Genomic DNA, 13,076 nt, shown 5'->3' with positions numbered 1-13,076 from the left:
AGGTCGACCCTGATAAGTGAACTGAACTCTCGTTTTAATATGGTGAAACAATTCCTTATAAAATATTTTTTCAAAAGAAGCATTGAACATCTAGTCAAATCCTAGTGTAAAAGCAGGTGAGTTGGTTCTACTTTTTGGGGCCATTTTCTGGTGGAAAACTGAGCAGGCTGAGTATCACGCACCAACCATGTTACCCGTAGATAGACAGGTTCAAAATGTTTTAACAATAAAATTCAATTGTTAAAGTTGGGGATTTATGGCTGATTTATGATGAAATCGTCAACTGTGTTATGGTCAACACTGTTACATTATTCGGCACTTAATAGGCACTTACTATCCTCATTTTACATTTTATTTAACCTTGCGATGGTAACGTGTTATTTATTAAGTTGAACTAGTGCTCTTTTGATCAAAGTATATTGGTCACACACAGTTTAGTTTATGTCATAGTGGGTGCAGCGAAATGCTTATTTTACTAGCTCCTAACAATGCAGTAAAATGCCAAACAAGTACAAAATATATATATATATATATATATAAATATATATATATATATTTACATATAAATGGCCCTGTAACAGTAGTTCAAATGCAATCTATACGTACATTATATACACTAGATGAACTTACACCAGATACACTAAGAACGATATGTACAGCAGTAGATATAGAGTGACCTATATCAATAATCCAGTATATACATAAATATGTAGTGTGTACAGTATAAACAGCGTAACTAAAACACAGTAGTAGAAATGTTGAGAATAATATTTAAATACACAGTGTAAAACAGGAAGTGTCTGGTGGTTTAATGTCTCTATAACATGGGACAGCAGTGTTTGCTGTGTATGTGTTTGAGTGTGTGTGTGAGATAGACTGTGTGTGCGCACATAACCTGGTATAGACGGCAAGTGATGGCTGTTCAACAGTCTGATGGTCTGGTATTAGTAGCTGTTCAACAGTCTGATGGTCTGGTATTAGAAGCTGTTCAACAGTCTGATGGTATTAAAAGCTGTTCAACAGTCTGATGGTATTAAAAGCTGTTCAACAGTCTGATGGTATTAAAAGCTGTTCAACAGTCCGATGGTATTAAAAGCTGTTCAACAGTCTGATGGTATTAAAAGCTGTTCAACAGTCTGATGGTATTAAAAGCTGTTCAACAGTCTGATGGTATTAAAAGCTGTTCAACAGTCTGATGGTATTAAAAGCTGTTCAACAGTCTGATGGTATTAAAAGCTGTTCAACAGTCTGATGGTAATATAAGCTATTCAACAGTCTGATGGTAATATAAGTTGTTCAACAGTGATGGTCTGGTATTAGAAGCCGTTCAACAGTCTGATGGTCTGGTATTAGAAGCTGTTCAACAGTCTGGTGGTCTGGTAATAGAAGCTGTTCAACAGTCTGGTGGTCTGGTAATAGAAGCTGTGCAAAAGTTGGGTCCCTGGTAATAGAAGCTATTCAACAGTCTGATGGTCTGGTAGTAGAAGCTATTCAACAGTCTGATGGTTGATGGTCGGGTAATAGAAGCTATTCAACAGTCCGATGGTCTGGTAATAGAAGCTATTCAACAGTCCGATGGTCTGGTAATAGAAGCTATTCAACAGTCCGATGGTCTGGTAATAGAAGCTATTCAACAGTCTGATGGTCTGGTAATAGAAGCTATTCAACAGTCTGATGGTCTGGTAATAGAAGCTATTCAACAGTCTGATGGTCTGGTAATAGAAGCTATTCAACAGTCTGATGGTCTGGTAATAGAAGCTATTCAACAGTCTGATGGTCTGGTAATAGAAGCTGTTTTTCACTCTCTGGGTCCCGGCTCTGATGTACCTGTTCTGACTCCTTTAAAGAATTTTATGTTATCACAGATGACTTGACATGGACCAACAACACCACCACTCTTGTCAAGAGGGCACAACAGCGCCTATTATTCATAAGGCGGCTGAAGAAATTTGACATGCCACCCTGGGTCCTCTCCAAATACTACCGCTGCGCCATCGAGAGTGTCCTGACCAGTTGTTCACAGCCTGGTAAGGGAATTGTTCCATCCACGACCGCAAGGCTCTCCAGTGGGTGGTATTATTTCTTATTGTCTTTTTGCATTGTCGAGAAGGAACCTGCAAGTAAGCATTTCATTGGACTGTGTACACCATGTGTATCCTGTACTTACGACTAATAAAACTTGGAAAATGGTGTAAAATAGAATGTTTTTTTGCATTTTCCTTTTACCTAATAAATAACTAATGTCTTGCAGAACAAATTCAGTCCACATCTCCCTGCATATAAAGGGAAGGCTGTGCCATCTGTCGACGGACATCAGCGACAGGAAGTCCCATTATATCAGCATACAAGAAGGCACTTGACATATTTCATTCATAGATTTTTATTAAACTATTACATTTTGAATCATCTTGTTGTCATTTCAGACATTGTCATTGCATCAGCGCTATAAGCCTGGACAGAAGGCGTTAAGGCTGAGCCAGTGCAAGAGGGAAAAACAGTCTTCATCTGAATACAGGAACAGTCCGTATACCACTACTCAAATCAGGCATATCGCAACCAACTATGTCAACATCATATTCAAGTAAATTAAGGAGCAGAAATAAAATAACTCATATCATTTCTGTATACTTTCAAGAACACCTGCTTCACTGACAATTCGTTATCATTATGTTATCATCAACGGTGTCATAACACCAAATAGAAACTCAAATAATAACAATAATCAAACAAATAATCTTACACAATATAAAATGCACCAACAGGAAATGTAAAATTCGAAACACCTCAGTAAATGAAAATTAAATTTACAACACCGATGTCATACTTCTAGCAGACTGTCAACATACTGTACTCTTAAAACAGCCAATGGGCATCCTGACAGTCACAGATCACAAGTCTGCAGCTACAGGATTTAGCCATTTTGAATAGAATTTCAAGTATTGAAGTGTTAAGAGCGAACACTCATTTCCACTTTAGTCAAATTTTCACATAGTCTCCCACTGACATCAATGCATAACTCAATGAAAATTAATCTTTAAGCTAAGTAGGATTCACCCCTCAATGTTTCACCACATCATACGACGTTTTGACCCTTAGAGGCAAAGTGAAATACAATGTTTAAAAAATCATCATCAACAACAGTGCAACATAATTAAAAGGACTCTAATCAATCACATCCGATTTAGCCGACATCCACACAGTAGTCATTTTGGCAGTGCTGTAGGTGGAACTGCGTTAGAGCTGTCAAATGCATAAGTGTTCTCCTATCGTTATACATAAAGCGGACATTGCCATTGGCTGCACGGAGTCACATTAAGAGTTCGAAGACTGGAATGTGAGATGTCATCTACACCTCGATTAGGCTGATAGAAATCCTCATTATTTTGTTTACTGATTTTCAATTTGAGCGTCATTATTTCTATGTAGGCTAAACTTTCTCCTTCTGAACTAACGAGAGTGGGACAGGTGTGGCTTTGTGACAATGATCACAAGAGCAGCTGTTCACCGATTTGACAGCTCCAATGCAGTTCCACTTGCTGACACTGCCAAAACATCAGCTATGCGAGTGTCGGCTATCACCGGTTAACGCTTGATCTGATCGAATCTAGGCCTAAGAATATAGAAACTAAACATTTCCATTTCCAGGATAGCATACCATTTATAGCATACCACTTATAGCATGAGTATTATATCAACAACTATACTGCAGCGAAATATGTGTCCTATAACACTTAGAATGGACTTACTGAAACATAATTTGAAGGGAAATACTGAAACATCAGACTTTCAGTATTGCGGAAAGTTACTGCACTGGTGTTAGGATGAGCAAGGGATGACGTAGTCAAGCCCTAGTTGAAAGGCCTGAACACTATGTACAAGAACAGCTCTGCACAACCAGCAGACGACACTGCACAGCCTCTATGTAGCCAACCAGCAGGGTCGCTCAAAGGATGACATCATTGAGCCACTGGCTAAATCCAGTGAACACCTTAGACATTAGATTTTTATGCAAAATGCTAAGAATAGTTAAGAAAGAAGCCACTGCCCATATATATGTATATATATATATAACTGAAGGCTCTTTGCTGTGTGGTGTCACCCTTCCTATGACATCATCACTGATGTTACTCTCCCAAACAAAGTCAAGCCTGGATTATAACCATCTTGTAAATTACTTTTTGGAGACAAATCTACTCTTTAATCTTGGGCTGTAGGCCATCTGGCCCAGTAATATTCATAAAGACTTCAGTGATGGCAGCCTGGCTGGCATCCTGACATTTCTTCTCCCCTATCCCATTTTCTGCTCCCCTTGTCGATCTCTCACTTGGCAAAGGTTTAACCCAGTTTATTATGCCATTCGATTAGGAGGAAAACCGTCGCTGAAACCAACGGGAGTTACAACCTACACAGAGAGAGAAAGACTGCAGATCCGACCGATTTTATCAATTGACAATTATCAATTTCTCACATATAAAACAGGATCTGCAAAGCAACTGCAAATTCAGAGAATTGTGCTTTTTGTCACCTGATAATAATGGAATTGGATCTAACATTAAAAACCATGTCCTGTACATTACAAAGTCACACCAATAATAACAATAAAAGAAACAAGAATGAATTGAAAGGACACAGATTAAAACTAAATAAATAGAAAAATTGCACAAGTAAATTGGTGCTTCAAGCTCCCCCCTTCCAGCAACCACAGGACAAGAAACAAAATGGAGTCCGGAGAGGAGCTCATTATCCTTGATTGAATAGGCTCTCAGTAGCTGTGATGGTGAAAGCACTACAGTAGATGAGCATGGCACAAAAGACCATCGGTGGAACCAATAAAATAAACAAATCAGCTCCCCACTGACAAAGGCCCATTAAGAATATCCTGACTTTCCTCTTGCCTTTCATGGGAAAGGGACGTGTAAGGACTTTGCTTGTCCATGCCAATGCCTCAGTGGTAGCAGATCACTTCACTGTTTCCCTGCCATTACTCAACGCTGCAGTGATGACTGCTGCTAGCGAAAACAGAACATCGCTAGAGTCTTTGGTTCAAGTAGATGATAGCCAGCAGAGAGTGAGCACTTTGAAGCGAGAGCGAGAGAGAATAGATTGGGATTCCAACAGCGCAAAGAGAAACGGCATAGCTTTACCCTTTCTTGTCTCGTCCACCCCATTCATGGTTGAACACGATGGAGCAAAACATCACTTGAACATTGAGTACACCATTGTTTGTTTCTCGTGTCGATTTAGTTCGAGAGTCGACAGAAATAAGCAAAGGACATTTGTTGGGTTGGTGGGTTAGGGGATGAGATGGAACAACTGTGGGACCAAATACAGGGGTTACAGACATGTCTGTAGACGAGGCACTTTGTCCGTAGACAGGAGAGGTTGTAGAGACTTGAAGTAATAGAGAGCGAGAGAGCGAGAGAGAGCGAGAGAGAGAGAGAGAGGAGAGAGAGAGATGGGGGGGTGGAGATAGAAGGACAAGAGCACTGTGCTGTACCCCTCTATCCTTGGAGAGGGAGGCTCCAGACAGCCAGCAGGGCAGCAGGAGGGGTTCCACTGCCAGGGGGTCAGGGGCCAGAGCTCCACAGGTCCCCCATGGTGCTCTGGCGAAACTGAAGCACACACAAACAGCACACCGCTTTAGACATACACAGAACCACTCTGCATAGAAACGCACACAACAAACACAGTAGTCCGCATGACATCCTAATAAATACTAGAATCACTATGATGGTCAACAGCAAAATGTGTTTTTGTGACGTCTTCCCTCATCTGGAATATGTCTGGAACCAATTCATTGGAAAACACTGACATTTCTGTCCTGTGTTGCTGGAACAAACAATAACAACTGCTTGTCTGTAGACACTGAGTTCTGTATTTTCGAAGGTTTACTGGGTCGAATTCTGTTGAGATTTGATTATTTATCCACCCTGTTAAACTTATATATCCTCCTGACCTCCACATCTTCTGTACATTGTTGTAGTTTGTTATGCAAACCGTTTTTATGACGCAAAGAACATTTCTGTCAAAACAGACAATAAAGCGCGTTCTTAAATCTTCTTTGCCAATAATGATTATTTTTCCTATTACTAATTAAACTGTTTAATGTTGGTTACTTTCTAAATGTAATCCGTTAGTTACTAGTTACCTGGCCAAATTCAGAATCAGTAATATAACGTTTGGATTACCCAAACTCTAATATAATCGGATTACTTTCAGTTACTTTTAAAATGGTGTTCCCCTAAAGAGGTATTAGAAGAAGTTTGTAGGAATATTACCAATTGACTGACATTATTGTAGGATAAATCAATATTAGAGTTTACATAGCTGGCCATAAATGGATGTTGCATTTTAGTTTATGGGTAAATACACTTAGGTTGGAGTCATTAAAACTAATTTTTCAACCACTCCACAAATTTCTTGTTAATGACCTATAGTTTTGACACGTCGGTTAGGACATCTACTTTGTGCATGACAAGTCATTATTCCAACAATTGTTTACAGACCGATTACTTCACTCATAATTCACTGTAGCACAATTCCAGTGGGTCAGAAGTTTACATACACTAAGTTGACTGTGCCTTTAAACACCGTGGAAAATTCCGGAAAATTCCAGAAAATTATGTCATAGCTTCAGAAGCTTCTGGCTAATTGACATTTTTGAGTCAATTGTAGGTGTACCTGTGGATGTATTTCAAGGCTTACCTACAAACTCCGTGCCTCTTTGCTTGACATCATGGGAAAATCAAAAGAAATCAGCCAAGACCCCAGAAAAAAATGTGTAGACCTCCACAAGTCTGGTTCATCCTTGGGAGCAAATTCCAAATACCTGAAGGTACCATGTTCATCTGGACAAACAATAGTACGTAAGTATTAACACCATGGGACCATGCTGCCATCATACTGTTCAGGAAGAAGATGCGTTCTGCCTCCTAGATATGAACGTACTTTGGTGCGAAAAGTGCAAATCAATCCCAGAACATCAGCAAAGGACCTTGTGAAGATGCTGGAGGAAACATGTGCAAAAGTATCTATATCCACAGTAAAACGAGTCCTATGTCAACATAACCTGAAAGGCAGCTCAGCAAGGAAAAAGCCACTGCTCCAAAACAGTCATAAAAACAGAATACAGTTTGCAACTGCACATGGGGACAAACATCATACTTTTTTGGCCCGAGGAACTCAACCAACTTACTGTGGAAAGCTTGTGGAAGGCTACCTGAAACGTTTGACCCAAGTTAAGCAATTTAAAGGCAATGTTACCAAATACTAATTGAAAGTACATAAACTTCTGACCCACTGGGAATGTGATGAAAGAAATAAAAGCTGAAATAAATAATTCTCTACTATTATTCTGACATTTCACATTCTTAAAATAAAGTGGTGATCCTAACGGACCTAAAACAGGGAATTATTACTTGGATTAAATGTCAGGAATTGTGAAAAACTGAGTTTAAATGTATTTGGCTAAGGTGTATGTAAACTTACGACTTCAAAACTAGGCTTCTTTCTAACCAATTTCTTTCTACTACAGATACGATAGACGTTTTAATGTAAAAATCACATTGTCAGATTTCCAGTCATTCCAATTCATTTAATACCCCTTAATCTTCAAGAATGCGACATGGAAATATGGAAATATAGATTAGCCAAATTGTTTTACCTGAGCCTAACTTATTAGCCTACTATGTTGTTTATGATTTTGTTGTCATGGAGAACTGATTGGGCTCATTGCTTTGCGTTGAAAAATAAAGGCTGCTCTCATGGAATGTCATGCTTTGAGCACTACCAAAAAGTGCTATATGCATGTGAAAAAGGTACGGCATTTGCTGCATTTGCTATAGGCTTATGTTTTAGTTGGTGACACCATAGAATTAGGAATTAGAATACTTTATTATTTTAAATACATTTTTTATTGTCACATACACCAGATAGATAGCTGCAGTGAAATGTGTTGTTTTACAGGGTCAGTCGTAGAAGTAGGGCACCCCTGGAGCAAATGTGGGTTAAGTGCCTTGCTCAAAGGCACGTCAACAGATTTTTCACCTTGTCGGCTTGGTTATTCGAACCAGCGACCTTTCGGTTACTGGCCCAACACTCTAAACACTAGGCTACCTGCCGCCCAAGATCTAAGGATTTAATACAATCTCTATTGGTGACACTTTGATATCACAATAATTTGCAGTCTATCAAAAGTGTGCGAGTTTAAGCATGCGTCCATTAGGCCTTTGGATTATTTTATTTATCAGCATGAATTACATTGAGCAATAAAAGCCCCACTCGTGGTCTTTGTAAATTAAACTAGTATGGCGCTCAATACCACGGAGGTGTTGGGAGGAACATTATTCACTGGCTGTCCACTGGTCTCAAAAACAAGGATTTATAGGCAGCTTAAACTTCTTAAATTCAACAATTATTGGGTTAAAATACAGAATTACATTTGTGAAGAGCCATCCACAACAACCACAATCCGCAAGGCGCAAATAGCTAAACGAGAGAGCAGCAGTGTGATTCGCATCAATGCACTATGTAGATCTCACTAATATGTGATACCCGTATCGCCCGTAGGCTACACCACTGCTGTCACCCTTACCTCCAAGCGTTTATTCAAATTGGATAATCTTTGGATGCAGACAGCAGTCACACCATTGAAAGACATAGCTTGGACTGTAGCCTATAAATGTCTATTCCTGCTCATTTCCCGGCGATCCATCAAACGCATTTGCTCAGGCGGAACAAACAAAAACTGATTTGAATGTAATTGAGAAAACAAAAAGGTGTTTTTCCCCCCGCAAACCACCTGTAAAAGTGAATTCAAAAGTAATCCTAGAAGTAATCATCTAGTTTTTCAACAGTATCTGTAATCTGATTACAATATATTTGCTGGTAAAGTAATGGATTACCCTCTTTGTTGTGTGTACATGTAATCCATTATTCCCTAACCCTGTAAATCAAATAGAGCAATTATATGGAGCAGTTCCTCAACAAAAAGTTAACAATGATTTAGCTAAGAAAATAACAATAACACTTTACTTCGGTATGCCGGTATGATGCTTCGTAACTTGTTATAAGCAGGTATGATCCTTTATAATATCTTATATAATGTATAACTAAACAAGCCACAGTAATTTAACACTCACAGAGAGGTTGAGAGAGGCAGAGGTCTGTGGCTGAACTTTTACTTCCTGGTGTTACTGCTGTTCCCAGAGGTACTTGGGTTCTTGATGTTCAGGTTCTCATACACAGCGGACGGGTCGTCGTTCGTCACCCTGCATCACACAAAAATGGACACGCGCACACACACACACACACAGGCACAAACAGACAAAACATGGTGAGATGAAATTCCGATTCCTGTTCATTCAGACAATGTTCATTGAATTTGGATGGAATGATATAAATGACAGCGGTAGTGTGTATTTAGAGAGAACAAAACACTATTTGCCTGTGTACTATATGAGCAGTGTGTATTTGCAGGGCTACTCACACAGAGGAGGAGCGTGACACACAGGTCATGTTTGGTTTTGACCGAGCGTTGGTCATCTGGGGGTATTTGATATTGGAGTACTCCCTCTCCTTTGTCTTATTCCTCTGCAATGAAAGCAGCCACATTAAACCATATTCTTTTAGCTTGAAAAATAAGATTAATCATTGAAACATTGAGGCAAGATAACATAGCACGCACCTGGCCAACTTGCTTAGCTGGTTGACACCATGAAATGTAATACCTGTATCTCGGGTTTATCTTGATTGTTCCTTTGAATGAAGCTATCATGAAATGCTTGGGGCTCCAACTGTAAGGCAGTCACTTTTGAAAACATGTACTGCGATAATACTGTTGGTGTGTGTGGTAGTTACTGGTACCTTTCAAATTAAACTACTACTGTAGTGGCAATATTATAGTATAACTACTACCTGCTCCTCCTCCAGTCTCTTCTGTGCCGTGTCAATGTACTGCTGGACAGCCATGTAGATGAACTTATATTGGGCCTCTGTCTGCACCATGCCTGACCGCTGCTGACGAACCCTCTGGATGGTCTTCGGGATGTCGATGTCACAGTCTAATCCTGAAACACACACAAGCACAAAAGGTCAAAAGGCAGCATATTAAGCACGGTTACACTAATACCCAATACATGCAGATCCCTCCCAAGACTGGATCTCAGAGCCGTAACGTTTGGATAGGACTGATATCCAAGTTATAACATTCGGATATGACTGTATTCAGAGCTGAAACGTTTGGATAGGACTGATGTTGGTGCGGTAATGTTTGGATAGGACTGATTTTATTGGTCAGTAACGTTTGGATGGGACTGATGTCAGAACCGTTATGTTTGGATAGGACTGATTTTATTGGTCAGTAACGTTTGGATGGGACTGATGTCAGAACCGTTATGTTTGGATAGGACTTATGTCAGAACCATCATGTTTGAAAGTTCAACATTCTCTTACCTTGTCTGTTGATGATGTCAATGAGAATATCAATGACAATGATGGTGCCTGTTCTCCCGATTCCTGCACTGGAGAGACAAAGGAGACAATATGGTGTCATTTTCATCACGGACATACTGCTATTCTGCTAAAGTTCCAAGTAGAATTTTGGGCATGTGCTCCTGAGGACTCCTAATAATAATAATAAATTACACTTGTAAATATGAACAAATCTATATAAAAGACAGTTCAGCTTGTGCTTGTGAAAATAAAATATACAACTTAAACGTTAAAATGTTTCAACAAAATTGGGATCCTTAACATGAAGACAAATCACTATCCAAAAAAAAATGTTTTTTTTTTGCCCACAAATTTTAAATCACAGTGCAGTCAACACAAAAACATATTATTTTCCGTGTTATAGCCTAACAAGACAATAGGCTATGAAGGCCTGGGGAAAGTTGTGTATATTAAAGCGAAAACCACAAGAAGCAGAAAGTAAATATCCACTGTTTTGGTGCCCTACACATGGGCAGATAGTGGGTGTGACTGTGTGAGAGTAAAGTGTTGCATCTCGCACATCTTAATATCCTAGCCAATTCATTGATGATTGGCCCTGCTTTACTGAAGTTGCGAGACATTGCAAGCCAAGAAATTGCGAGATACAATATTCCATTTGGTGGTACAGCTTTTTTGTATTGATGATAGATGTGCCCCGTGCACAGTTCTGACTCCTGTATGCCTGGTGGCCAACCTGCCTATGCTGTGCCCCATACCCTCTCTCTCTGTCCCTCGCTAGCTCGCTATGAAAGATGCTAGCGTTCATGTTCTCAGAAGTACGGCAACTAATCCATCTCCTCCTTTCCAAAAATACAGAATCTTAGGAGTCGATTCCTTGTGGAACTGAATCTTGACACTCAGAAATGGGAGTCGACAGTGGCGGTGACTGCCCCGCCATACCCAACTGACGCACGTGGACGTTTGTAGACTGTCCTAGACTACTAGATCTATAATTCTAGCTTCATGTTCTGCCAAACATAACAAATAAGAATGGTCAACTCAAACAGGCCCGGTCAACGTGGTGCAGGCATTTAGGCATTTGTTATGACTGATGTTATGTCAGTAGGGCTTGGAGAGGTGTTGTGTCTGATACATGCTGTCTGTCACAATGTGTGCACCCTGTGTGTTTTACCTGCAGTGGACCACAATGGGCCCGGTGTCTCGAATGGTGCTCTGCGTGCGGTTGACCTGCTCCAGGAAGCTGAGCACGCCCCCAGGCTCGTTGGGAACACCGTGGTCAGGCCAGCTCAGGTACTGGTAGTGCCAGATATACCTCATCGGCTCCCTCTGCAGATCGGGAGAGTTAGCGCTACAGTTTACAGGCCTATTCCAGCATGTGTTTTACCTGGTATTTGCTAGGTCTTGGTAAGACACTCTATGATAAAAACAGGTGCTTTATGGTTCTAACTTCAATTCGTTAAAAAATGATTATTTAACTATGTTATTGATACGTAACAATAAATTCAACATACTACCTTAAAATGTCTACGTTAATATCAGGTAAAGTGCGCTGCAATATAATGCAAAACTCCAATTTTAACAAGTCAATCAGAAATGGCCCATGTGATACAGGTTCATTAGGAATTACATTTCATACAACCAGAACGTTATACCTACATCAAGCCCCCAGCAGAAGTGGACTTATTGTGAAAGAATGTGCCATACTAAAACAGACCACTTTTATAAAGATCCTCCTTTGATTTTTGTGGTCACGACAAGGGACTGTCTTACCCGGTCCAAACGAGTCACCTCCAGTTCCCTCAGGATGTAGTCCTGAGCCGGACGCTCCTCCACATTCTTCACACACACTTTCCCAAACTCCTTAGTGGCGTTGAGGTCAGGCCAGTAGCGCACACACTTGTTCTGATGAGGACAAAGTGGAACATTAGACAATCTAGCAGGCCCAACTTTTCTTCTCAAGCAGCTTAAACAATCACCTTAGCTGTCATACTATCCTGGTAATCCTGACCCATCCCCAAACCCCCCCGTCGCTCACCTCCACTCCTAGAATAAAAAATACAAAAAATATACATACTGAACAAAAATATAAACGTAAAGTGTTGGACCCATGTTTCATGAACTGAAATATAAGATCCCATACATTTTTCAAGCACACAAAAAAGCTTATTCAGCTCACATTTTGTGCACAAATTTGTTTACATCCCTGCTAGTGAGCATTTTTCCTTTGCCAAGATAATCCATCCACCTGACAGTTATGGCATATCAAGAAGCTGATTAAACAACATGATCATTATACAGGTGCACCTTGTGCTGGGGACAATAAAAGGACACTAAAAAGGCCAGTTTTGTCACACAACACAATGCCACAGATGTCTCAAGTTTTGAGGGAGCGTGCAATTGGCATGGTGACTGTAGGAATGTCCCCCAGAGCTGTTGCCAGAGAATTTCATGTTAATTTCTTTGCCATAAGCCGCCTCCAAAGTTATTTTGGAGAATTTGGCAGTACGTCCAACCGGCCTCACAATCGCAGACCACGTGTAACCACGCCAGCCCAGGACCTCAACATCCGGTTTCTTCACCTGTGGGATTGACTGAGACCAGTCACCCAAAAACGGATTAAACTT

The 13,076-nt window shown here is 40.2% G+C and overlaps 1 protein-coding gene across 4 annotated transcripts in view; it reads right to left on the bottom strand.

The window, feature by feature from the left end:
- Positions 1–2,377: 2,377 nt before the first annotated feature.
- The window catches only part of LOC124031854 (tyrosine-protein phosphatase non-receptor type 11-like), a 62,291-nt gene continuing 51,592 nt past the window's right edge, over positions 2,378–13,076 (bottom strand). For all 4 annotated transcript variants that reach the window (XM_046343619.1, XM_046343620.1, XM_046343617.1 and 1 more), the window contains exons 10-16: positions 12,223–12,354; positions 11,624–11,778; positions 10,453–10,520; positions 9,916–10,067; positions 9,488–9,591; positions 9,141–9,269; positions 2,378–5,612 (exon numbers count right to left, since the gene is read on the bottom strand). In XM_046343619.1, the coding sequence (XP_046199575.1) occupies positions 9,179–9,269; positions 9,488–9,591; positions 9,916–10,067; positions 10,453–10,520; positions 11,624–11,778; positions 12,223–12,354 (702 nt within the window). In that variant the 3' untranslated portion in view covers positions 2,378–5,612; positions 9,141–9,178. The remainder of the gene's footprint in view (positions 5,613–9,140; positions 9,270–9,487; positions 9,592–9,915; positions 10,068–10,452; positions 10,521–11,623; positions 11,779–12,222; positions 12,355–13,076) is intronic.

This window comes from Oncorhynchus gorbuscha, linkage group LG03, assembly GCF_021184085.1.
Source record: "Oncorhynchus gorbuscha isolate QuinsamMale2020 ecotype Even-year linkage group LG03, OgorEven_v1.0, whole genome shotgun sequence".
Lineage (NCBI taxonomy): Eukaryota > Metazoa > Chordata > Actinopteri > Salmoniformes > Salmonidae > Oncorhynchus > Oncorhynchus gorbuscha.
The sequence above is the reverse complement of the archived record's forward strand: the minus strand, read 5'-3'. Positions and strand labels throughout refer to the sequence as shown.